At 44.9% G+C, this 26879-nt stretch overlaps 1 protein-coding gene across 2 annotated transcripts in view; it reads right to left on the minus strand.

Annotated features, from left to right (window-relative positions):
* The window catches only part of LOC139059611 (uncharacterized), a 221677-nt gene that overhangs the window by 76254 nt on the left and 118544 nt on the right, over positions 1-26879 (minus strand). For both annotated transcript variants that reach the window (XM_070538028.1, XM_070538027.1), the window contains exon 3: positions 13547-13852. In XM_070538028.1, coding sequence (XP_070394129.1) covers positions 13547-13852 — 306 coding nt within the window. The remainder of the gene's footprint in view (positions 1-13546; positions 13853-26879) is intronic.

A 26879-nucleotide genomic window follows, 5' to 3' on the forward strand; every position in this document is an offset into this window, starting at 1 on the left:
TACCTTCATGCATAAACATTCCAATGTAGGTATTACGTCCAGAACGGTAGCCTCTATCGGATCTTTAGTTAGGACCACCACACCTCCCCCCCTAGAAGACCTATCCACGCGATAAACACTATAGGAAGGAGGAAAGATGCGTTGGTCATTATTATCCTCGCGAAGCCATGTTTCGGTAATAATAGTAATGTGAGGGTCGTGTTTTGAAGCAAGAGTATTTCTAAGGAATCTGCTTTATTTACAATATTTCTAGCATTAATATTTAATAATCGTAGTTGCTTATTCCTTGAAGGTTCATTTTTTCATGACTGTGTTTGTCGAGAGTGACTATTTTCAACCTGTACCCGTTTGTTTTGCGATTCGTCCCAAAATAACACATGCCGGTCTACTTTGAGCTCGTCGTGTAAATTGACGCCTTCTTTTCTTGAAGTTTATCGTTTCTTGCACTTTCCCACGGAAGCTTGTGCTTCTTTAAGGTAGATTGCCAGTAGTCGTTGTCGATGAAAATACTAATTCCCTTCAGTGTTTTTGCATTTTGCAGTATTTCTTTCTTTTCATTAACATTCTGATGATACAGAATTACTGGTCGCTTGTCGTCTTGCTTTCCTAATCTGTGAATCCGACCGACAGAATCACACTGTACATTAAATTTTTCGTAAATTACATCCTTAAAAACTTCATCTGTAAGTACATTTTCTGTCTCTTTTGTAATTTCAGGTATCCCATGAATGATTAGATTGGATCGTTGGCTTCGATCCTCAAGGTCTGTTAGCTTTTTAGCCTAAAGCTGATCAAAGGTTCCATAGACTGTAAACTATGCGCGTTTGCTAACGGGGCATCTATTGTTTGTGTGATTAGTATCTGCATTTTGTTAAATTTGCTGCGAAATTCCAGAACCAGCTTCTCAGTTTTCAAGAAATGCGTTTGCTGTTCTTGTATATCGTTACGGAGAGCATCCTGCCCCTTTAATAACTGTTTAAGTATATCGGTCTATGTAGGGCCGCGATTTACTTCAACGTCACCGCAAAGTAGCAATTTACCCACAACGAGTCACTCATAAGCCATAGCAAGGCATCGCCGTGGGCACCGGCGGACCATAGCACCACTATAATCGCTACGCAAGGAGCTTGTATCAGAACCAACCTGCACTATAAAGAATAAGGTTCCTATCAGTGTCATCACAGTTCTTAGTCCGCTGTGCCAACAAGGAAAATTCCTGCGGCGCTTCTTTTATACGGGCTATCACCGATGACATCAGAGTGTTGTGCTCAGCAGGGGTCGCTAGGAGCAGGGCTGCGTTTGGAGATGACGATGAGATTGGAGGCGTCATATCACGGCCGATGGTGAATATGCCTACATCTTAGAAACTATGTTCGCCGAGACATTCATGACCAGAAGTTGATACCATGGCGAATCCTCTTGTCTGTCACGCGATGTCATGAAAACGGCCATAGCTCCCCATCTGATATGACGTGTACTCCCTTGTTATCCATGATTAGACCGACCAAACAAAAGAAAAACAATAATTTGATGATTCGATGATTCGATAATTTTGGCCATTTGCCCTCAGTTGTTGGTCAGCAGTTTTCAGGCTGCGCCCACTTGGCCTGCCCGAAATTCGCGAAAACTCACCGCGTCAAAATGACGTGTACGCGTTAAAGGTTAGCAGTGTGTTCAAGGGGGCTGGTTGGTTCATCTTTAGAATAAAAAGAGGAACAGCGCAACACAGGACGAGCGAGTAAAGAGGATAGCGCTCTGTCCTGTTTACTCGCTCGTCCTGTGTTGCGCTGTTCCTGTTCTTATTCTAAAGCGTTAAAGGTGTATTAACATGTCGAACAAAACTTTTTCTGAATAGTCGCAGATGTTTCTTTCCGTAAGGAATAGAATGTGGCTGCCCCACCGATCACTTAGGCGCTGGCTACTACCACTTGCCGGAGAACATGGATTTATTCGGGTATATTTCATACTTTTTGAGAGGCAGTATAACGTTATCGAGCCCTTTCGGCACCTATATGACATCGCTCTGCCAACTATTCTTTGCTGAGGATCCATTTTAACAGTATTCCTAAAATTCCGTTCCATGCCGCAGCGGTTTTCGATTAGCAAACACAAGCTAAATAAGGGCAAGCGGATGAATCTGAGATGCCGGCACAACCTTCATCATCCAGTTAATTATTTTCACTGCACCTGGCTCGGCTTTATCCAAACCCGCTTCACTTGCTCGTGCTCCTCGCCTCATGGAAGCTAACGAGATGAAAGAAATAAAAGTGAACTCCTGTAAAGAAGGAGAGCGTTTGATGGGGCTCTTAAGACAACGCTGTGAATCACCGCCCGATGTTTGCGTTGGCGGATACGTAAATTTGACGCCAGGAGATTGGAATAAAAACAGATTGGAATAGTTTTACGTTATAGGGCGCAAGGCGTCGCGCTGGTACGAAAGAAAAAAACTGGTTGTAATAGGTCGAACAGTCTGATGACTTTTGTCATATTGACACGTGTACTTGTCTTTAACGGGCGACACGTCTCACCGCCTAACCAATGTTATCACACAGCGCAGGACGCGCTTACATGTGTGGGATGTTTCTGGAATGTTATCGATGGCTCCATCCACTGTTGGTGAGCGAACCTTGTGTAATCTGATTGCATGTGTGCGTGACGCGAATAATGCAGAACTTTGTGGAAGGCGCACGGGTCTTAGCGATTAGTCTGGAACATTCGATGATCGATGTATAAAAGACGACACGCTTGACACGTTGATCAGATTTACGACGATCACTGACTGTGTTCGCCGCTACCGCCGTTCTTTTAGTGTAGCCTGCTTTTGAGGGCACAAGTTTGTCCAATAAAAACGCTAGTTTCGTCTTTCTCAGTTTGGCTACTTTCTTCACATTCACTACCACGGGACAATATCGCGCTGTCTGACGCCTTCAGATTAGTCTTTTTTCAATGAACGAGTCAGCTTAATGCAGTTTTCACTGTAACGGGTGACTTCTAAAATTGAAGTGCACTCGGATGATCGCTATTGAAGCAGTATGTAGCGGACAGGCCGGCCCGCGTTCCTGTAAGAGGCAAACAATTGCTGCAGAGCACACAATTCTCTCAGTATATAGGACACGGGTTCAATTCCGTCCGACACCTCATAATTTTCAATACTGTTCTTTATCATTGAAGAGCGGCACGTAGGCAGCGGCACATACCCAGTGATCAACACTTGGGGCAGATGAGGTTCATTAAAGAGCGGCGCACAGCCAGTTTCAAATGCGAAGTGACCCAAGCTAGTGTGCAAGAGGTTCATCCAAAAGTGACACAATCTTGTCACGCATAATGAGTGACCCCCGAAGATGGTCCAGCGGCTGGTTTCAAGCTCTGTTGCCTCGGTACAGTGGCTGTATGCTGTACCCATCAAACCATGTAATAACCATTGACCCATGCTGGCTGGAAATGGCTGTATAGATTAGCAAAGAGTCCTGTGAAAGTGTGTGAAGTTATTGAAAAATGATAAACGCATTGAAAAGGCTGCGGCGCTGCACCTAGATGAATTCGAGCTGTAGCTTTCCGCCCACAGAACCTTTCTTGTTGGTGCACCACATGTGGAGGTGGGAATGCTCAATATGTCTTCCAGGTGCCCAAAAGCGCAAAACAGGGCTGGCGGTTTCGATGTGCACTTAGGTGACATCATCCTGTAATTATACGCGTACAAATGACCGCAGCAGGGAATTGCTATGTGTACCCGGCGAATCAACCTCGTTTCATGGCAAGAAGAATGGCGAGCCACTTCCTTATAACGCACTGTTGTGTCCTTGTGAAGAACATGCTATCCCGATTTTTTGCGGTCGCAGCAAGTCAGTCGTGAGTGTACCAAAATAAATGCTATGATGTCCCGACCAATCGGTTTTGTAAGAACTGCAATGGCTCCTGCCATTTCCCAGCTGACCTCGATCGAGTCTTGGCCGTAATCAGAGAAGTGATTGATTGCTCAAACATGGTCCCCGAGATTGTTCATGGCAGGACATTCTCTCATGCTCCCAATGATCGATGTTGTGTTCTCGCAGATATACCACCTGCAAAGGAGCCCGGGCATAGGGCATCCAACATGCTTGAGGTCTTCCCTGGATTATATTCAAGGTCGTGCTTTTAATACGGATGTGGGGATATCATGGCCCTCCAGCACTAGTCAGCCGACCCAGCAAATGGTGCACCCATTCCTTATTCCTCTATCCCCTAGCATTGACATAGCCACCGATTAGATTTATATGCAATGAGACTTAATTCATATGTACAGCACTTAGTTTTATATGCGGACGATGCAAAAATTTTTCCCAAGTTACATTAACCATAGCCTTAGAGTTGAGTGTAACATGTGGCTGAAGCCATTATGGAAGTCCTACCCGGTTTCAAGGTGTTCTGTTTATCGCTCGAAACAAAAAGAAACCATAACCAATTATCTCTTACGTATGAAACTAGTATTACCAAACATAGTATTACACAAAAATTTCTTAGTGTTGTCATCGATGAGCATGTAAGCTGGAATCAGTGTGTTGCTGCATTAAGCACTTCGTTATCGAAATTATTGGGAACGTTTATATAGATATAAACGCCTGCTGCCTCTGCAGCCTCAAATACTGCTAATCACAACCTTATGCAATCGCGACGGCAATATTGCCTCGTGGCTTCCATTTTTTACAACACACCAGAATATTTCCTAACTTCTCTATTCAAACGTTCACAATATATGCCATTTATTTCTAAGACACATGTGGACACCCAATCCCATATTTTATTGGGTCAAAGATATTTAATTTTCAACACTTCCTTTTCACATAAGCGATGACAGATTAAGCGATCATTTATGGAGTGTGCGTGAGCCAAGGAACGAAATTGCTGAACAAAGTTAGGAGGTCATAGATCACGTGAGTTGATTTGGGAGCAAGTAGGTGCAGACAGCCTTACTCAAAAAGAACCTATTTTAGCTCAAGCAACGCCGAAAAGCCAACCGCAACAATGTCAACTGGCACAGTGACATGACGTCATTCCCACTTGTCGTCAGCGTAGATTGTAAGCAACTTGCTTGCAAGATTTAGTTAAAAAAGGCTGCTAGAGACATTCATTATAAAGGAAAACGTTCACTGGCGTCGGTTCTCCTTCGTAAAAGCCTCAACAAGGGCGCGTGCAATGCCCGATGAAAAACAGACAACATTTAGCTCTCACAAGCAGCTTCTCGTGTTTTTTTTGCTTTCTTCTTTCTTTGTGGGGGAGAGGGTAGTGATATCATAAAGCTAAAGTTCTCGTATAGAAATCTGCTCCTGCCACTGGTCACGCAGCTTGTGACCATGGGTACAATAATATTTCTGCGATTTTTGATAGATTTTTTCAGAAGCCAAGTTGTTGCTTGTGTTCTTGCTCGCTATGCTTCAATTTTTCATACGCGGTACCTTAAATTTTGTGAATGCTGTAACCACCGCGCTGGCCCCGTGGCCATGGCGGTGCATTGCGAAGCTCTAAGTTGCGGGTTATATCTGAACAAATACAGTGGTGGCTCTGTTTCAATGGGGGCGGTGCATGTAAAGAACCCCCGATCGTCAAATTTAATAGGGAGCACCACACCATGGCATGTCTGCTAATTGCATTACTGTCCTGTCGCCTAATAGCCAAGAATTCTGACTTTCTGCGCTATCTATATTGCGCCTACATTTAATTGACAATATTAGATTTCATTTTGCTCCTTAGATAGGACAGTTGGAAAGGGCAATATTTGGTAACCAACAATCATCATACGGAATTACTTTTTATACGGTTAAATCATATCTGTATATTTTTCACAAAATACAGAATAAAAATGGCACTGGATCGATATTGAAATATTACGAATATCTGCGATGATAAAAATATAGGGAAGGGGAAATTAGGGATTTCAATGTTCATTTGAAGTCAAAAGGCCAATATTTTGAGATATAAATGTATTGGCCATCTTTCCTAAACTAATGGTGTACAGAGACACTTGTGCCACATCTATATCGTGTCTCTTCAACCAAACTTGCTTCATGTCATCAATGAATGAATAGAATTTATTGATAGGAAAGACAGAGAGGTCGACCTGAGGTAGTGCGCTCTAGTCTGCTACTCTGTACTGGGGAAGAGAGAGGGGGAGTGAAAGTATTGGGATGGATGATGATGATAAGAGAAGTGGTGAGTGCTTATGTACATGAGACAGTTGCCTCGCTAGAGCCGCTCGTCGAGCTTGGTGTCCTGCAGGAACTTCAACAATACTTTTGTTGCACGCATTGAACTTGCAGTGTCAGGCCATGGGCCGACGATAGCTTCCTCCGACAGTAGTTGTCTGCCAACGCTGGCTAGGAAACTGTCTAACGTCTTTCGCTCCAGCATATATGCCGGGCAGTCGCACAGTACGTGTTGCAGTGTTTCGGGCATCTGGCAGTGCACACAATCAGGGCTGTTCAATTGGCCGATGAGGTGTGCGTAGCGACGGGTGAAAGCAACGCCGAGCCGAATCCTGGGTAGCAATGATGTTTTGCTCCGTGTAGGCTTCGGGGGCAAACAGAATTTACCCTCTGGGTCAATCATATGTAGACGTCTGGGTATGTTATCAGAGTGGGCTCTGTAAGCCTTTGTAAGGTCCTGCATGAGTGCCTTGATCATTGAGTTGGTGTCAGGTCGCGAGTAGGCAATCCGTACTTCAGCAGAGGAAGAGGAGGCCGATCTTGCCTCGCTGTCAGCAAGTTCATTGCCAAAAACACCACAATGGCTAGGCACCCATTGAAAGGTGATCACGTGGCCACTTAACTCGGCACTGTGATAAAGTTCGACGATTTGCAGCACGAGCAGATAGTATGGTCCTTTGTTTAAAAAGTATTTTAGCGCCTGTAGCGCTGATTTGGCATCGCACAATATTGTCCATTTATGGGGTGTCGGCGTTCTCATAAAACGGACAGCCTCCCGTATTCCCGCAAGTTCCGCAGCCGTAGATGTCGATTTGTGGTCTAATCGAAATCGTTGAGTGATTCCAAGTTGTGGGACGACAAATGCGGCCGTTGTGGCAGATGGTGTGACCGAACCATCGGTATATACTTGTACAGTCCCACTATATAAAGTAAATATATGGGACAGGGTGAGCTGCTTCAAGCCAATGGAGGAAACGTGAGATTTCTTCCTAATTCCGGGTATCTGAAGCCTCACTAGTGGTCTTGGCAATGTCCATGGAAGTGTCGCGGGGATGTCGGTTGCCTGGAATCTTGCAGGTACAATGCTTGCGTGACATGCAATAGCTTTAGAAAAAGCACAGTCAAGGATGATGCTTGGAAGCGTTGACAGTGGATGGTGTGAGTGTCTGGTTAGCAGGCGAAGATAGGTTCGCACAGGTTCACAATACCTGTATATGTCGATAGGACAAGCCCGTGCTTCCGCTATTGTGCCCTTAGTTGACGTGCAGCGTGGCACGCCAAGACATATCCGTAGTGCTTGAGCCTGAAGGCTCTCCAGCGTGCGTATACAAGATGACCCCATGTTAGATAACACAGGCATGCTGTAGCGTATGTAGCCCACAAAAAGTGCCTGGTACACTTGGAGCAAACGTCGCTCAGAGGGGCCCCATCTCAGTCCTGATATTACACGAAGAACGTGTATGAAGTTGGTCAGTTTAGCTCTAAGCGCAGTAACATGTTTGGTCCAGGAAAGACTGCGGTCTATTATCACGCCAAGAAATCTGTGGTGGGTGACTAAAGGGACCGCCGTTCCATCGACAACGATTGGATAATTTGACATCGATTTGCGCGTAAATGCCATGACTGCACACTTAGTTGCTGAGAGTTGCAGGCCTCTACGGCGCAAGTACTTCGCCGTTATGGTAACCGCACGTTGACGCCTTGCACGCACTTGTGGACGTGTGACCCCAGATGACCAAATACAGATATCATCCGCGTACGTACTGATACGCGCTGTTTCAGGTATCTCGTCTGCAAGGCCCACCAGTATCATATTGAACAATACTGGGCTAAGGACACCACCCTGCGGAACACCCCTGCGAACATCATGTCTATCAGTCTCACCATCCGAAGTGGACATGAAAATGGTGCGGCCACTGAGGTAATTCTGCAACCATGCATACATCCGGCCACCAACACCAATATCCTCAAGCGCCTGAAGAATCGAATGGTGGAAGACGTTGTCGTAGGCACTTTTGATGTCCAGAAATATTGCGCATACCAGACGACGGCGTCTCTTTTCCTGTTGAACAGAAGATACTAGGTCGATCACACCGTCAATGGATGATCGGCCTCTTCTGAATCCATTGATGAAATCAGGAAGTCCACCACTTTTCTCGAGTAGCCATTCCAGTCTGCTCAGTACCATCCGCTCCATCACTTTACCGACACAGCTTGCCAAGGCTATTGGCCGATAATGTGAAAGATCATGCGGGCATTTCCCAGGTTTTAGCAAAGCCACAAGACGACTGCACTTCCAGTGATTAGGCACAGTTGCTGTGTCCCACGTAGAGTTGTAGAGCGCCAGGAGAATTTCTCGAGCTTCTACTCCAAGATGACAAATCGCGGAGTATGTTATTCCGTCTGGTCCTGGACAAGTGGATCGGCGGGAAGAAGATATCGCAGCGTCGAGCTCGTGCATAGTAAAAGGCGCGTCCAGACGGTGATCACTAGATGACGGGAAAGTCAGTGTTGAATGGGTTGGTATATCGTTCGAGGAGCTCACGAGTGATTTGCAAAAGTCATCGGCGACCTCAACGTCACTCCGGCCTTGCCCTATGGCCACAGCGCTGAACGGGTGAAGCTGTTGTGGAGGCGAGCGAAGGCTTCGTACAATTTGCCAAATTCTAGAAAGTGGTTTTCTCGGATCCAGAGAGCCACAGAATGATCTCCAGCGTTGTTTGTCAAGCTTGTCAAGGTGGCGCAGGACATGACGCTGAGCCCGGCGTGACGCACTGACGTCTAATGGTCATTTGGTCCTTCTGTATTTCCGTTCTGCTCGACGCCGTATCGCGCGAAGTCGCTCGTACTGGTCATCAATAGATGATCTAGGTGAAGGTGCACTGAGGTGTTTTGTTGTGTCACGTAAAGTTGCCGCGATGACATCTTCAATATTGGATGGTGCTTGGATGGCTTGACATGCGGTGGTCACAGATTCTCGAAATGTTGGCCAATCGATAGAACGCACAGTGTGCGGAGCTGGGGGATGTAACCATTTCAACTGAACATATGTTGGTAGATGGTCACTTCCATGGGTGTCGAGATCAGTACACCATCGTGTAGCAGACAGCAGGCTTTTTGAAACGAACGCAATGTCAAGACAACTGCTGTAGTAAGAGCCTCGAAGGTATGTTGGCGAGCCATCATTGATCACCATCAAGCCTTGACTAAGCATGAAGTCAGCCAAGTCTCTACCGCGGGCGTTCGTCGAAGCAGAGCCCCACATGGGATGGTGAGCATTGAAGTCACCGATGACTATGTGGGGACCCGGACAAGCTTTCAGTATGGACTGCAAATATGAACAGTCTATGCTCGATGTTGGGGGTATATACCCGCCAATTACTGAGAGTGTGCGCCGCTTGTACTTCAGCGTTATGCAAACGTACTCGTTGGAAGCGTGTGCGGGAATGTCTTTACGAAGGCACGTTAAATTGCGACGAACAAAAATGAGCACTTTGCTTAAATTGTGATCATTCCTTGACCAGAGTGGCACATATCCAGATACGCGTAGTAAAGACGTCATGCTTGGTTCACATATTACAGCCACGGGAAACTGGTATTTGAACATCCATTGCCGAAAATCTGCGAGGCGGCCTCGTAGGCCTCTGGCGTTCCACTGCATTATTGCAGATCTTCGCAATTGGTTTTCAAAAGAGAGCGCCATGATGCCTTATTGTAGAGCCGCGAGGAGCGGTTCCAAAGCATCTAGAACATGTAGCGCGGTCTTAGCAACCGGCGTCTGTAGTCCGCAGAGAAGTGAACGCACCGTAGTTATCAGGTGTTTCAGCATACTTCGTACATTTTCATTTTCTGTCTTATCATTCTCAACCACCGTTGCAGACACATCACCCGACGCATTTAAGCCTGTTTGTTTGGGTGGGAGCGACGGCCAGTCAATGTCAGAGTCGGTCGGCGGAAGCGTCGTTTTATGCAGCGCATCTGTGCCACGTGCTGCTGCCGAAGAAGGTACGTCGCGCCCGCATCTTGATCGCAGAAGCAAACTTGGCAAGCGAGGAGTTTGTCATGCGGCCGATGGTCCATCTGTATGGGAAGTACTCTTGTCTTGCTGTCGTCTGTGTCGCGATCGACGTCTGCGGCGGCGTATCGATGTAGCAGCCTGTCTGTGAGTGGAGTTGTCCCGCACCATCTTTCGAAGCACTGACATTTCGTCCTTGATTTTCTGGCAGTTTTTTGATGTCGCTTCATGTGGACCGGCGCAATTAAAACATTTTAGGGCAGTAGCATCGCAGCTATCATTTTGATGGGCCCCTCCACACCGTTGGCATGTTACGCCGCCCTTGCAAGCTGCGCTGACGTCTCCTATTTTGAAACACTTCCGACACTGCACCAGTTTTGGCACGTAAGGGCGCACACGGTGTCTTACGTATCCTACTTTTACGTAGTCAGGTAATGTTTGAGAGTCAAAGACTATTTTAATACACCGGGATTGACCGAAGCGGTGAATCTGCGCCATTGGCGCGGTGGAATTCAGAAGCCTCTGGAGGTCAGTGTCTGCGATTTCTTTGTCCACGTCAGAAATAACGCCAGTCGAGGTTCCTTTTCCATACGCAAAGAAGGAGCGCACTGGGATGTTTCCTAGTAGTGTGGCAGCCTTTAGCGTATCCAGAATTGACTTGTTGTTCACGTCCACCGATAGGATGTTCCTCCGTGCGTTAATTCTGATCTCGCTGACTTGGCCTGGCGCAATTCGCTCAAAGTACTCTGTTAAGCTCTGCCTGTTCAAGGTATTCAGATCGTCGGTAGCTGTGGTAGGGACGTAAGCAACAATGAATGATTGCTTACCACTGTCCTGCCTGGGCAACGATTCACTGTCTGTTGATGTCCTACTGAGTTTTCTCTTCAAACGGCGACCCACGGCAAGTGTGAAATCGTTGTCCGATTCCGTTTCTTCAACCGTTGAGCTGTCGGAAGATTCAAGGGCGACAGTGGAAGGGCCAGTGCGGTCCCTTGTCTTCGATGCAGCCAGTGGTGGACGACCAGGGTCAAACGCTTGGTTGGGATTCCTATCCCCCATCCTGGAGGATGACGTTGTGCCCTTGCACAGTGTCTGATATCGAAAAACGTCCGAGGCACAGGAAAATGAAGAGACCACAGCTATAGGCGTTCTTCTTCCGAGGCACTTCTTCTTGTCATCAAGATGTGCACACACTCTTATAGAGCTTTGACAAGTTAGCACACCACCGCCGTTGTCACGTGCTTGTTGTGTTGCTTGGCTAACCGAGCAAATTCATATCAGTTGTCTTTCCCTATTTTTCGCAGTTAATACTTGCAGTAAAACACCTTGTGCGGCTCGTTGGTGCATAGCTTTCAATAGATGAAATGCCAATAGTTACGGCACACTAGGAAGGAACAAAGGCAGGAAGCGCCTTGTCCTGTCTTTGCTCCTTCCTAGTGTGCCGTCACTATTGGCGCTTCATATATTGAAAACAGTTAATACGCTCCACTCACATTTTGCAGGCTGAGGCACTGCAGAAAATTGCGTTAATTTTACATCACTTCATGTGGGCGCCTAAACGAGATGTGAGCGACTTGTAGTTAGCTGCGAAACCCGAAACCCACCAAGTGGACACACTCTCGCGCTCTGTTCTGTCAGCTCTGTATCGTAGCAAGTGCAGCGCTGTGCCTTCTACTAGGCGTGCACTTTTTGTTCAATAAAGGCTCTGTGCGAGTGTGTCTGTGCTCGCTGATCAGATCTCTAGGTCACCACGCGTTACCGTGCCAAACTGCTATTTTTCCAATTGGATTTTTTCTACCAATTTAGCGCATTCGGTAGTTTTACACCCAGTTTCGTTCATTGTTGATTCGCTTTTGTACATTTTATTGATTCAAGTAGGAGTGGGCTTGCCCCCACTTTCTTTTATTTTAGGTTTAAATGCAGGGTAGCGATGAGTTTGGAGTGGAGGGCTATTTTTTTTTTTACTTCCACTTCGTGCAGGCTCGTGTAGACAAGTGTAGTGCCGGGCTAAGGCTATGACGACGTGGGCCGCTTTTCGCTCGCTGGGCTGAGCTGATCAGAACAGACTGCGTGTAGTCTTCTGCGTCAGCAGACGAAAAGTTCCTGGCTCCGCACTTCGCCTAACTTCTCACTTACTAGCTGCGTATATACTTTTGCCTGAAACTGAACACTAGTGTACGAGTTTCCTTTCATCAACAAATGTAGACAAACTGTAGCTAAATACATCGCGAATGCACACTACACGAAGGTGACAACTCAATGCATATTATACAGCGTGGAGTCTGAAACAGCGCGCTCCATCCGTGAGCAAGTGTAGGAACAGAAGGCCCATAAGGAATTGTCATTTATTTATAAGGTGACTGTGTTGATGTCACGGCTAGAACCGTCAAGCCTATATGTCTGATGGCGCTAGTCTAGTCTCTTTTTCTTTCACCGAGGGGCTCTGGAGTACTGTTCACTACATAAGATAAGCTTATCTTCTTGGAAGATTAGCTTACCTTCCTCTGTGATACATGGTCATGCCAGCAATTCGCTGCCATCTTTGCAGCGAATATTCACTGTTATCGCTATGTCAGCGCCAACAGTGCCAGACAACATGGCGCCACGCCTTTGCAACGCCAGCCTGTTTGTCTGTCGTCTGCGGCCCACATTCATCAAAACCGCAGTGTAGAAAATGCAGTAATCATCCTACACCACCACTATGAAAAAATGGATTTGTGTGTGGGTGGAGGTGTACTTTTCTAGACCAAGCAGAAAACATATGGCGACCACCTACACTAGCTACACTCGTGTAGCGAGTGAAAGTAAAAATAGCCCTCCTGAGTGCCTGAGTGCTGCGCGCATCCACACTCTACCAGCAGAGGGCTTTCTATTGAAATGAAGGAAATGCTGCAGCGGCGAAACTTCCGTGCTTTGTTATTGCACGAACTAGTCCAGCAGCGTGTGACAGGGTTTTTGTTTTTTCGAGCAGATACTGAATGAATGTGAATTTTACGCTTGGCGATTTTGCATTTGCGTAAAGGCGGAGGAGAAGTCATAATTAATTATCACTGGTGGCCTTAGTTATATTTTGCTGCTGTAAATAAGGTGCTATGATATCCACCCCTCCATCCAGTTAAAACAAACGTAAGTGAGCATGTCGCGCTTTCTTAAAGAGCGCTCTTACTTGGGCATCCTTTGCCTCCCTACCTGTCCCATCAATGCGAGCGACAGCTGTCCGCGAATACGGTTTCCTTCGAGCGGTTGTGCTCTAATTACCGAGATAGACTCGTATGAGTGGGTCGGACCATATGTGCTCTGCTAAAGCTAGCTGCCTGCTCGTTAGGCTCGGAAAATTTTCGACTTTACTCACTTGTGAATGTAGTGCAACCAGTCATTGAGCGTGACGCCGAAGGGTGCCTCGCGAACAATTTGACGCAGGCTGGTGGTGACGGCCGCTTCCTTCGACACAGCTGCGGCCTGGCTTGCCTTGTCCAGCAGCAGCGCCGCCTTCACCGTGGACGAAGGAAGGACGGAAGTGGGCAAATTCGATGCGTCCACCAGCTGCGTGGCTACGCGCTCGCTTTCGCCGTACCACTGGTCGTCCAGGCTTGGACCCGGCCCGAGCGAGAGCCGCCCTTCTTCGATGCTCAGCTCCAAGCCGACACTGACTTTGTTTCTGTTAAAAGAGGCAGAATGGGATGCGTGAGTTCTTTCTTATTTTCTGCCTTTCACATCTCAACGCTACACATGTGGCACGCGACGTAGCAATAGTGCAAGCCCCCCAAATAGTTGTGTACACTTTGTCCTGGTTAACCTGCAAAGAAATATTATACAAGGGTGCTTCCCTATTACGGCTACTGTGCTGGTGAGATGTCACGGCCGAGGAAAACCGTGAGTCCGGCATGGGCAGTAGAATGCTTGGACACGAACGTAATGCGTGGGATTTTCTGTGAAACGATCAAGCACAGTGACACGTTACGTTTGGGCGCGATCATCGACGCCGTCATAGAGCCCTTCCATTTATCTAGTCACAATTATTGGACCACCAACACGGAGCAGTAAAGAAGAATTTAGAGGGCGATAAAAGCACGCCAACCCCCATTTGGTATTTCTGTGCTTAGTTTTCTCACTACATGAATCAAATGCACACTCGAAGCTTCGGACAATCAAGTTCGTTGGTAGCGAAAATTAACATGGCATATTTGCTGTTTTACAAATACCATAACTTCTTATATGCATTGATTATTTCGCAGGTCGAGTGCGCGGATTGGTAGGGCAGATCAAAAAAAGTTTTTTTTTTTCGTGGCGTAAAACGCCATTAAAGACGGTCAAATGTGGTCGCATGCAGGAAGAGATGTAACGAAGACACGTATATAGCAATAATGCTTACATCGTAGCAATGACATTACCAGCGTACCTTACGTTGGTATCGCTGTGTAGAAAAAAGAATGCCACAATTCGGCCGCGCCTCTGCCGCATATGCAGATGGTGTCGCTGGTGCGCCACGTATGCCGCAATCCGAGATATCTTTAGCGTCACGCGCGTCTTTCAGAGAGGCTCAGCTCGGCAGTACGTTTGCCCATCCGAGCAGGAACGGTGGCCTTTGGGAGAGCTCACTATGCCATAGTAGGGCTCAAGCTAGTGTTCATCAGAAGTGCACTACGACATCGACTCTAGTACTAGTTGGTGGAGTTGGTGGTGACAGAGAGGTGATGTCATAATTGAAAATCTTGCCACATTTTGTGTGCAATGCTTCACAGCTTCTAGTGTACCAGCAAGCTCGAACAATACTATCATTATATTTATAAAAAAAAGGAAGCATAGAAAAATTGAAAAATTACAGCCCTCTCAGTTATTCACCAAGGCACTTTCCATATATATCATGTGCACTTCGTTGCTGAAGTTGAATGCTTACTCGGCAACGTCCCCTTGGCTATGCTTGCTCGACTAACGGCGAGTAGTGGTTACAGAAAACATTAACTTTCCCTACATAGAACGTATGACACATATTGAAGTCTTGAAAAAAAGTCTTTTCTATCATAAGCAGCACGCACTGCCGACCGGTCAGATAAGAGCGAGGCTCTCTCTCCCTCTAGTTCTATCTCCTAGGCTTTGGTGGATTATGGGGTTTTACGTGCTGAAACCACTTCCTGATTATGAGGCACGCCGTAGTGGAGGACTCCGGAAATTTCGACCACCTGGGGTTCTTTAACGCACAGCTAAATCTAAGTACACGGGTGTTGTAGCATTTCGCCCCCATAGAAATGCGGCCGCCGTGGCCGGGATTTGATCCCGCGACCTCTTGCTCTCAAGCCCAACACCATAGCCACTAAGCAACCACGGCGATTGCTTTGGTGGATCGCTCAGTGGCCTAATTCTTATAGCGATATTTCTTATAGCAGATATGTTTCAAGTTGATAATTTGTCTAGACATGTGATAAGACCTTGGCATTATTTACCCATGATTTGTGCTCCCGGCGCAGTTTATTGTGTTTCTTATGAGCATTCGCTGAGAAAGGCGATGTGCCTTTCTGTTGTCGTCAAGCATAGAAACTTCCGTGCAAACGGAAGCAATTGAGCGCATTGCCATCAGACGGTGAGAAGATGGCAGCAAAGGATGGGCGGGGGGGAAGCGTGCCACGTAAATTTAAATCAATATTGGCTTAATGTTCTCGCCTTATTCCGCCACAATTTATCCTGTTTTTATGCACAAGAACCGAATACATTAGATATTCGTGGCTACGGAGACTTAGCCGAACTACTACTTCGATTCTAGTGCTACCCTGCTCGTCTCCGCCTGAAATGTGGACATTATGGGTCATAATGAGCTTAGTTTGGACTTTGCGCCATATCAACACTGCGCTAAGCATTTTTTAAATAAATCGCTTGAAGCGAAGACATGAAATTTGAAAGTAATATGTAAATGGAATGACAGGTCCGCTTATATACCAACATAAGCCGAACTGGGCGCCACTGGAAACTCAACCTGGAAACGTTTGACATGCGCAGCCTCTAGAGTAAAGCTATACTAACTGAGCTCTCCAAGAAATTATCTGGCATTTGTAGGGATATCATTAGCCTTAGTAAAGTTAGCAGAATGAGTTAGGCTTATACGGATTTGACTAATGGTGCTCGCTACACAGGTCATCAAGATAAGTGAGGACATTGGGTACCATTTCTAATTAATAAGAACATAGCCGTTAACACTGATGAACTTACAGAAATAATAAAATTATAGCAGTCGTCGTAACTAAACTAAACAGGACATACGGTACAAATAAATATGTTGGACAAGGATACTCTCCAACATCCAGTCACGATGATGTCTAAATAGAACAGTTTTATGAAGAAGTAGAATATAGCAATTAGAAAGGGGCAAACTCAACATAATGTGGTCATGGGCGACTGCAAGCCGAAAGTGGGAAAAAACAGTCTGTGACCCAGGCAATTGGCAACGACGACATCGACTCTAGTACTGACAGAGATTTCGGTGGAGTTGGTGGTGAGAGAGAGGGGATGTCATAATTGAAAATCTTGCCACATTTTGTGTGCAATACTTCAGGGCTTCTAGTGTACCAGCGAGCTCGAACAATACTATCGTTATATCATACAGAAAAGGCAGCATTGAAGAGCTGAAAAATTACAGCCCTCTTAGCTTGCTTTCAGTATTGCATAAAATATTCACCACGGCACTTTCTATATACATATATAAGGGCAGTACTTGCCTTCAATCAACTAAGGTAACAGGGTGGCTTCAGGAAGGAATATCTTACAATAGAGCATATCCTAGTTATGAGTAAGAAAATTGAAAAATAGGCAGACTGCGACCAACCTCTGTGTATGGCTTTCAGCGGTTATGAAGAGGTATTTATTCAATAGAGATAAGAAGCTTGGAGGGCCCTGCTTAATGAGGGATTACAGAAAACATGTCTGAATATAATAGTAAATATCTATAAATGCTAATAATTATGCACAGTCAAGAATACTCATAAAGGAAAGGGTCAGACAAGGAGACCCAATACCTCCGATGCTATTCACTGCATGATTAGGAGTATTTAAGCTATTATACTTGGAAAGATGAGGAGCAGGAATAAACATCGAATATCAAGGCAACCTACGGTGTGCAGACAACGTTTCTTGTTCAGCATGACTGCAGGTGAATTTCAAGGCATGACTGAGGATCGTTGAGTGACAGAGCAAAGTTGTGAATCAATATGCGGAAGACGGAGGTAATGCTCACTAGCCTGGCAAGGGAACAAGAATTTGATATTGGCAGTTGATCTTCGGTAAATGTGGGAAAGTGCAATCATCTAGATCAATTGCTCACAGGGGATCCGGATGTAAGCTTATCGAAGAATAAAAATGGCCGAGAGTGCATGAAGCAGACATTGCCAAATCATGACCAGAAACATTTTGCTATCCTTCAACTGAAAAGGTCGCAGCCATTGTACTTTACCGGTGTTAACATATACGCCAGAAACTTCGATGTTAAGAAAGGAGGTGTAGAAGTTGAGGACCGCGCAACAAGCGACTGAACTAAAGCTTTCAGGCGTAACGTTAAGATACAAGGAAACAGCGATGTGGATTGGAAAGGAACCAGGTGGACCCGATATTCTCGTTCATATTAAAAGACAAAAAATGGTCTGAGCAGGCCATGCAATGCGCAGGGCAGATAACCGGTCGCCTATTAAATTTACAGCCTAAATACCAAAGGAGGTGAACGACACTCGAAGACGGCAGGGTAATGGGTAGCGTGGCGAAGTATGAAAATTTGAAGGCATAACATGGATTCCCTTAGCGTAAGACAAGTGTACTTGAAGGCCGGTGGAAGAGGCCTTCGTCCTGCAGTGAACGTAATTTTAGGCTGACAATAATAACAAAATAGCTAGTCGTAAGCGGCGAACTAAGATAGCTCCGCGAGCAAGATCGCACTTGCCAAGTCCCAACCTCACTGGCTGCGCTGACACCAACCCGACCAACAATTCTCTGAAACTAAAGGCGAAGCCTAGCTTTCTCTCTACATCTGAAATGTCGGAAACTGTAGGTCCCCATATTCAATGAAAGAAATTGTTAATGTGTGATAATGAGGGGCGTGGTACAATTATATTCGGTTTATACCGATTTTAAAGTGTCAACATTTTCCGCCGTATAAACTTGTCCAGGTGAATTCCAACTCGTCCCCGTGGCAGCCGCGCTGAGTTGGCGTGTCAAGGACATTATGTGGATGATTTTATTATCAGGCATATTTAATTCTCATAAAGGCATATTTTACTGAGTGATTATTTTTCTCATAAAAACTCCCATATAGGGCATATATTTTGACGCCGTTATGAAGCAAATAATCTAGTAACCTGAATCCTAAATCTACGTCATTCGTGTCCTATTTCTAGCACGTTAATAATATGTTTTCCACTGGAATGGCTATTAGTGTTCAATATGTAAGCGCATTTTGTAGTTTCCATTGTATGTTTGGCATTGTGTTTAAGGTTAGAAATCTCTATTCTGTCTCGCACGTATATGTTATGATTATGTATCTGTAGTGATTTTGATTTATTGTCTTTATTGTAATTTCTATCTTCTATGCGCTTGTAAAGTTACAGCATTGTTATCTTTAAGAACACGGACGTATAACTTACTCATTAAAGCTCTCCTCATTAATCTCGCTTACTTAAACATGCTTCTTATATAGGACCGATAACTAGCCATATAGGCTAACTGTCGAAATTTTTTTAAAGTATTTATCCTTTGCTTATTAGCATAATATACAATTGATTTGAGTTTATAAGAACTTCGTTTACTACATGGCTTCCCAGAACACCTGTCGCTTAGTTACGGCGCCAACAACTTCCCAGCGTGTAGTGCACGACGTATGTATCGTTGTTCCCAATACTATTACCACCAAACTTGGGAAAATGACAGTGCCCGTTTCACTCATTTTACTGTCACTCATCTTTCAACAGTCCTTAGAGTGCGGGAGCATTCCCGATGACTGGAAAATGGAACGTGTCATTTCCATATTCAAATCCGGCAATGGCACAAGTCTTAATATTCCCCGACCAATAACACTGACCTATGTTTACATAAACCTTTTCGTGCACATTCTTTTCTCACTCATTATGACACATTTAACCTCAAATAAATTACTTTCAGGCGGCCAGCGTGGCATCAGGCACAAAAAATCTTGTCAAATGCAATTGTTCGAACTAGTTACTGACCTTCACGACTACATACATGAGCAAACATACAGAGACGCGATATTCATTGATTATAGAAAACATTTTGACCGTATTGTGCATAACGGATTGATCAAGAAGGTCTATAACCTATATATAGAATTAGAGTTTAACACAACTCTTTGGATTAACGAATTCTTTACTAATCAATATCAAGGAATTGTTCTTAAGGAACATACATCTAGAACCACACGTGTCATCTCAGGGGTGCCACATGGGTCAGTTTTGGGACCATTGCTTTTTTCTAATCTATATAAATGATATAACTGATCACTTAGGTTCTCTAATGATATTTTTGATACCGACTGCATCATTTACAGGGAGATAATAACTGCTGAGGATGTCACTAGCTTACAAACGCACCTAGTTCCTCTCGGCCAGCGGTGTGAGGTCTGGCATATGGAGATAACCACAGAAAAAACAAAGCTTATTACATTTTCTACGCTTACTACTATCCTCTAAGCGTTTACACAGTAAACAATACAGGTATAGAGCGAGTGCAGAGTTTCAAGCACCGGGGCGTCTATTTAACTGCAGATATAACTTGGCATACAGACCTAGAATACATAGCCAAGAAGGCATTTAAGAAATTAGGATTAATCAAACATGGTTTATATCCTGCCAACTCAGAAATGAGGCTTCACGCTTACAGATCTCTCATCCTGTCTTTGTTAGAATATGCATCGATAATTGGCAACCAGGTGCTGTTACATTGCAGAGCGACATTGAGTCAGTACTAAATAGAGCGGTAAGATTCATACTTTCCTGGTATTCCCCCTATGCGAGCGTATCATTCTTAAAAAGCAGCAGCAACATTTCCGCTCTGAGCACCCGACGCAATTATTCGCGTTCAACATTCTTTCATTTTTATATTACGGCGAGTCAACATTTCCAACCAATCGCATTAAACCGGCACACCAAATTTCATCCAGGTGGGATCAAGAAAACAAAGTGCAACCCATATTTGTTCTTACACTGAAGTTCTAATGTTCATATCTAGTGCAATCCATAAATGAATAGAACGCGTTACCAGAAAACATTGTCGCTTGCACTGATGCAGCTAGTTTTCAAAGAGAACTTCGGGAACATCTCCATGAATAACGGCCATTTTTGTGTGTATGCGTCTGCTATAATTATATAATTGTTTTTGTTTACTCGTGCACATCTAAATGTGTCACTCAACATTTACATTATACTACAGTGCTAACGAATTCCGAGGTTCATTTCAGTGTTCCTGTTTTTTATGCGCATTCGAAATTGTGTGATATTTCTCTCCTTGCACGTGATTTAAATATGAATAGCATCCTGCAAGTGTCGATAAACTTCCTTTATACCACGGTGTTTTCCTTTTATCAAGCTCATATCTTTCTTTTTCTTGTTGTTTGTGCATGTGTGTCTATATTTCACACCATGATTTTGTATGGCACCCCTACCCTTATGTAATGCCCTTCAGGGCCTTTAGGGTACCTAAATAAATAAATAAATAAATAAATAAATAAATAAATAAATAAATAAATGGAAGAATATATACTTTAGGGCTTTTCTGTAGTGGCCATTTGCGGTACATTGTCTCACCACACTGTTCCGGCTCACATCTCACAGAGCATTTTCGTGGAACGCGAATCGTGGGTTCGTTCAGTGCGCGAGGTTCATAGTGGATACATCGGAGGGCTTTCATTAATGCTGTCTCAAAGCGTGCACATATGACTAAGTGACAACTTCTGAAAAAAAAAAGAATATACAATGCCTTGAATAGACGAGTTTCTGTTAGCATTTGTTAACGTTTAACAGTTTTTGACTACCATGTGCAACAATGATTTCTCACTGGTTTCTTCTAGAATTCAGGACGCACATTCAGAAAAATTTCTTATGCCGGACTTATTCTTAACAGAAATGTTCCACCGATTCTGATGCTGGGCAAATTATTAGCGATGGGCGTCCGGCAAATGCCAGAGAGAACTTACGACAAAATTGCATAGCGTATTCGTCCCCATCTGCTGGACGCATTATGCCACAAAATAGAATAGCAGCGCGAGGGCCCGAACGATAGGAAAGAATAGACAATATCAGATTTAACCCTGGACATGTGCGCTGGAAATGACGGTGTTCGTCATCACGGAGGCCTATGGTGAATTTCCCGAGATATTCTAAGGTTCTAAAATACGGAATAAGTATGCCGTCTTGCCTAAGGTGAACACCAATTTCAGTATACAGCTGATAACTTTATCAGAAGCAAGTTCGCTTCTTGTCGTACTAGCTAATCTCCTTGAACGCATTGAGAAATTCACCACTACTTGGAATCAGGGCAAGGTAATAGTAAGCGCAGGTGGTAAGCAAGCTGTCTAAGGTAAACCTCACACTCACTGTGGGAAGTAAACATTGTGTTTAATTCTGGCAATTATTTAGGAAAAAGAATATGCACTGCCAAGCGGTCGAAGAAAGAGCTGAGCAGAAATAGAAGAACCGGGCTCATGCTAAAAGAATGTGCTAGAATTGTTCACAAGAAAAACGTTTAGGCCGATCTTGATGCAGCACCTAATGTAAGCGAAGGGGGCCAGCCAATGGCAAAGAACACCTACGAACAAAAAGCATTGTGAGTTCGGCGGCTGATCCTTATGCGGTACATAGCAACAAGATGCTTAAATGCCTTATGCCGGAGTAGTTCATGAAAATATTTTAAATGTGGTTGTTTTATGCAGAACAAACAAGTTGTTGCCTCAATCAGAGCTTAAAAAAACAGCAGCGGCCGTTGACTGGTGGAATGCCGCCTAACCATTCATTGCACTCTCACAAGTATAGATGTGTACTCACAATCCTTACCCGTGATAGAATGTGCAAGTGCGACTAAACTGACTAAACAGACACACAGAGACAGCGCTGTCTCTGTCTGTTTCTGTCTTCGTCTTCGTTCAGTCGCGCTTACATATTCTGTCATGGATTCCAACCAATTAAAGCGCTGTCTCTGTGTGTCTCTTCTTTCTACGTCCTTGTTCAGTCGCACTTACACATTCTTTCATGTATCCATACCAACTAGTCCGCCTTCGTGTTTTAATCTATTCAACCGCAATGATGAAGCAAGGGATCCTATGGATGAGGGGTGCTCTATCAATAACCGGCGTAGCATTCCGTTGAGACCCTCGATTATGTTCTATGAAAATAACTTGTGCTGCCTGAAGCGGAATCTGTCGAGAGGGTGCAAACGTGTCAATAAATGAGTAGTCACTGCTGCCGTGTTATTTTTATCTTAACTTGCTCAACAAATGCATGTTGTTTTGAATTCCACAATCATGTGGACATTTGTTTTGTTCCCTACATCAATGCGACCTTTCAGCTGACGGTGAGCGCCTGTGCTCTCTCGCTCGTTCCTATTGTGTCCATGTCTTTCTAAACTCGTAAACCTTTGTACCTACGTCAAATTTCGTCGTTTTATCTACATAACGTCAATGGGCATAAGTTTTGATAACCGCCGATAACACAAAGGTTAGTGTATATGCATACGCCTTTCATAAAAAGAATGCCGGTACTAGAGGCTGGAGTCTAGAATATAATAGTCATTCAAAGTCTACGCTTCGAAATATTAATCAATAACTTTGAACCCAATTCAGCCACATTTCGCAAGGTGGCACGGTGCGTATGCGCTGCCATAGATGGAACGAAGGAGATCGAGATGCTAATGAGGGCGCGCGACCTCGTATACCGGGGCACGTGCAAAGCGGCTTAAAGCCAGAGCTTAAGAAGGAACTGGAATAAATTTTCCTGACCCACCTCGTCGGCCAGAACCACAAATATTCTCACGCTTGGCGTCTCTCTTTGGACTGCGTAATAAGGCGGGCCCATTCAAATGGAAAACAATTTTTGACTCCAAGGACGGACTAGACTTGTACGCAACACCCCATGTTCCTTAGCCTGGAAATGACATAAATTATTCTCAGTTGCGAAGCACTCAGTAAGGACCTCTAAGTGTATAGATGTGGCACGTGTGTAAATAAATATTAGCTCGCTTTCTTTTGTAGAATTTGCAGTTTTAAACTAATAGCCTGTAGCATAGAGCGCAATCCTATGTTTGATATATTTTATCGAAAGCATAGCATTCCTGCACGAGAAATGGAAATACATATATGTCTATTTAAAACAGATTTCATAATTATGCTCTTGATGAATAAACTTACGGCAGATATTCCAATTTTGTAGCCATTGTATTCACAAACCATATCCGCTTTGAAGGAACACTTAGGGTTTGAAATTACTAAAGGTTAAATTTGGTGATGGTTACCTCTGAACACAAACATGTCAGAAATGCAGAAAGCAAAAAGCAATGACGTTGGCTGTGAATATGATTGCCTATTAAGTTTCCAATCTAAGCATATCCTGTTATTCTCAAATTTCAAAAGGCGATTACCACATTTTCGCTACTAATGTAATTGCTGACTCTTGTTTCAGTATTTTGGTTCGCCTAAGCTCATAAGCGCCTGCGCAAGCAGCATTTGTGCAGCTACCTTATCCATTTTATTTACTGATAGTTTTGAAGGCAGTTATATAGGGTGTGATTCCTGTGTGTGAAATCTTTGAAACAGAGCGGGGACAAATAAACAGCTGGCCTGCATTCGCTAGTCAGGCTTTTTATTAAATCGAGCACGCTGTAGAATTTTCATTGTCTTTATTTTGTATTATGTTTTTCAAAAAACGACTTCTATCCCTACAGGATGTCCTAACTATCACGCACAAAAATATACATATACGCCAATGCCACGTACGTTACAGAAAAAAAAAAATCTCTAAACCAGCCTTCGATATTTCCGGCCGCTTGCCCGAGTGGCCGGGAATACCCGTCTTGCTCGCCGGTTCCTACTCTCACGACGTCTCGGCGCCCATTGAAGGGTACTTCGACGACTAATACAATGCTGCACCGTGACAGCCACGTAGCTGGACTTGGAATAATTTCCACTGCATGGTTCCGAAGGGCAGAGTGCCACGCGTTTCACTTGGAAGGGTGTCCGTAATTGAAACCTTATTTAAATGGGTGGCTATCAACGTAGCGAGTCCTATCTGTACAACCATCCACAAAACATGGGAACAGGTATATTCTGATCATTATGGACTATGCAGCCAGCTATTGAGACGCCGTCGTGCTACCCATCATAGAGACGGTACGCGTGGCCGAAACCTTTGTCGAGGTGTTTTCCAAATTTTGCGTTCCCAATGAGTTGCTGAGTGATCGGGGCACAAATTTCACGCTAGACCTGAAGAGGAAAGTGGCTCGGCTTCATTCCGTCCGGCTTCTTCCCGCCAGCCCATAACACCCCATGGTCAATGGTGTGGCGGAAAGGCTCAACGAAACTTTGAGGTTGATGTTGAAACGCATCTTCGCAGGAAAACCTAGAGATTGGGAACGGCAGCTGGCGCCTCTCCTTTTCACCTACCGGGAAGCTCCCCAGGCCAGTATGGGCTCTGCGCCTTTTGAAGTCTTATACGGCCGACATTTGAGGAGGGCCTTTGGCGATCCTGAAGGAACTGTGGACGAATGCCGACCTTAGCGATGAAGCGAAGACGACCTATATGCGTGTCTTCGATCTTCAGAACCGACTGGAGAAACTTGCCGTATGCACAAGAGGAATTGGAAAAGGCAAGGGCAGGATTCATGTAAATTGCGAACGCAGGGCAAAAGAGCGGCATTTTCGCCCTGGAGACAAGGTATTAATCTGGCTTGCTGTCCTCAGAGCCGGTCGTCCAAACCGACCACCAAGCGCTCGGCTACATCAGACAGGCGAAACAACTGAACGGTCGGATACTTCCATGGAGCCTACTACTTCAGGAGCAAGGGAAGCGAGGATGTGGGAGCCAATTATTTATGAGTTCATTCTGCAGTTAAGCTGGGGATTTTTCTGTTCTATACCTAGACGGGTAGTGTTCTGGTCGATTAATCTTTTTTCTATAATACATTGTATATTGTGTGTATAGGTTTTTGCCTACATGGAATGGTGTTTTCTTTCTCGCTCCAAAGTGCCACTCGTGAAAGTGAATAATATTTTACATTGTTTTGATTGTTGGAGTCGGCGAAGCGCCGATCAACGTGCGCCAATATGTTATGGGAGTAGGAGCCGGCGAGCAAGACGGGTATTGGCGGCCCCTCAGCGCGTTTACGGGCCTGCAGGCCCCACCGGTTGAGCGGACACGCCATTGCGCATCTGCAGCATGCTGGGGTGGCCAGCGTGTTTACGGAGTGGGCTGCTCGCACGATGGTATCCTCTTGCCAACGGAGCGTACCAGCATTTTTGCTAAACAAACGTGGCGACCATCCACATGAACAGCGATATGTCGTCGTCAGCGTCTTTAAACTAGAGCCTGGTTGGCCTGAAGGCTAAAAATTTCTCGCAGGTGTTTCTCCACTGAAGAGGACCTCGATCCAGCGAGAGGTATCAGCAATAAGGTCATTTCGCGACAATTTGAAGTGGATGACCGCGATTGAGAACCTGAACCGACCGTACTGATCTTTTGACAGTAACTCCAACTTTGTTCGACAGGTGGCGCAGCAAAGCGCTCCGCTCTTTCCGCTCCACCGGGCGAGGGATCGCCGAGCGAAAGCTCTTCGTTTCGTGTGGCGCTCCGCTGCCGCTTCCGCTCGCTCGCTGGCCCGTAATCCTGCTGAGATATGACTCTAATATTCTTGAGCTTCACAAGAAAACAATAACGCATGAACGATAGTAAGCATATCTCTGAAGAATGCGTTTGCCCAGGCCACTTACCAACAAGGAAACCTGGTCATGTAGTTCAAATATTAGGAAGAATAAGAATGTGTCGGGGCACATACGGCAGGCATTGCCGAATCATGAGTGGCAGCTTATTTCCATGTAGGAAAAAAAGTATAATGATTGTATTCTGTGGCTACAAACATGTGCAGCAGGACCTTGGAGGTTAACGAAGAGTTAAAGTTAAAGACCGCGCAATATGCAACAGAAAGCAAGATGTTACGCGTAATCTTGAAAGACAGGGAGACAGCGGTGTTGGTTAGAGAGCGAGGATTCAGCAGCAAGGTCATTTGGCGACGATTTGAAGTGGATGACCTGCCGTAAGCTGATATTCCAGTTGACATTAAGAACAAAAAATTAAGCTTTACAGGACATGTTATGCCTAGGGCAGATAACTTGCCTTCTATTATCAATTCGAAATGGATGCCATTGGATGGGAAGCTAAATATAAGATACCAGAAGTTAAGTGGTTTCATAGAATTGCGTAATTTTCAGGCTTAACTTGGAATCTGCTTCGGCAAGATAGGGGTAATTGATGATCGCAAGGAGGGGCTTCGTCCTGCAGTAAAAAAAGATAGGCTAAAGTTGATTATGAGGTTGTTCCTCATAACATATGTGTCACCACATAAATATTACTAAACACCACAGCTTACTCAAATAGATTGTTTTCCAGAGGGATTATGATAGAAATTTGTCGAGAATCAACTGACTCAGTTCCAACTGT

The sequence above is a fragment of the Dermacentor albipictus genome, chromosome 4 (assembly GCF_038994185.2).
Source record: "Dermacentor albipictus isolate Rhodes 1998 colony chromosome 4, USDA_Dalb.pri_finalv2, whole genome shotgun sequence".
Classification (NCBI taxonomy): Eukaryota; Metazoa; Arthropoda; class Arachnida; order Ixodida; family Ixodidae; genus Dermacentor; species Dermacentor albipictus.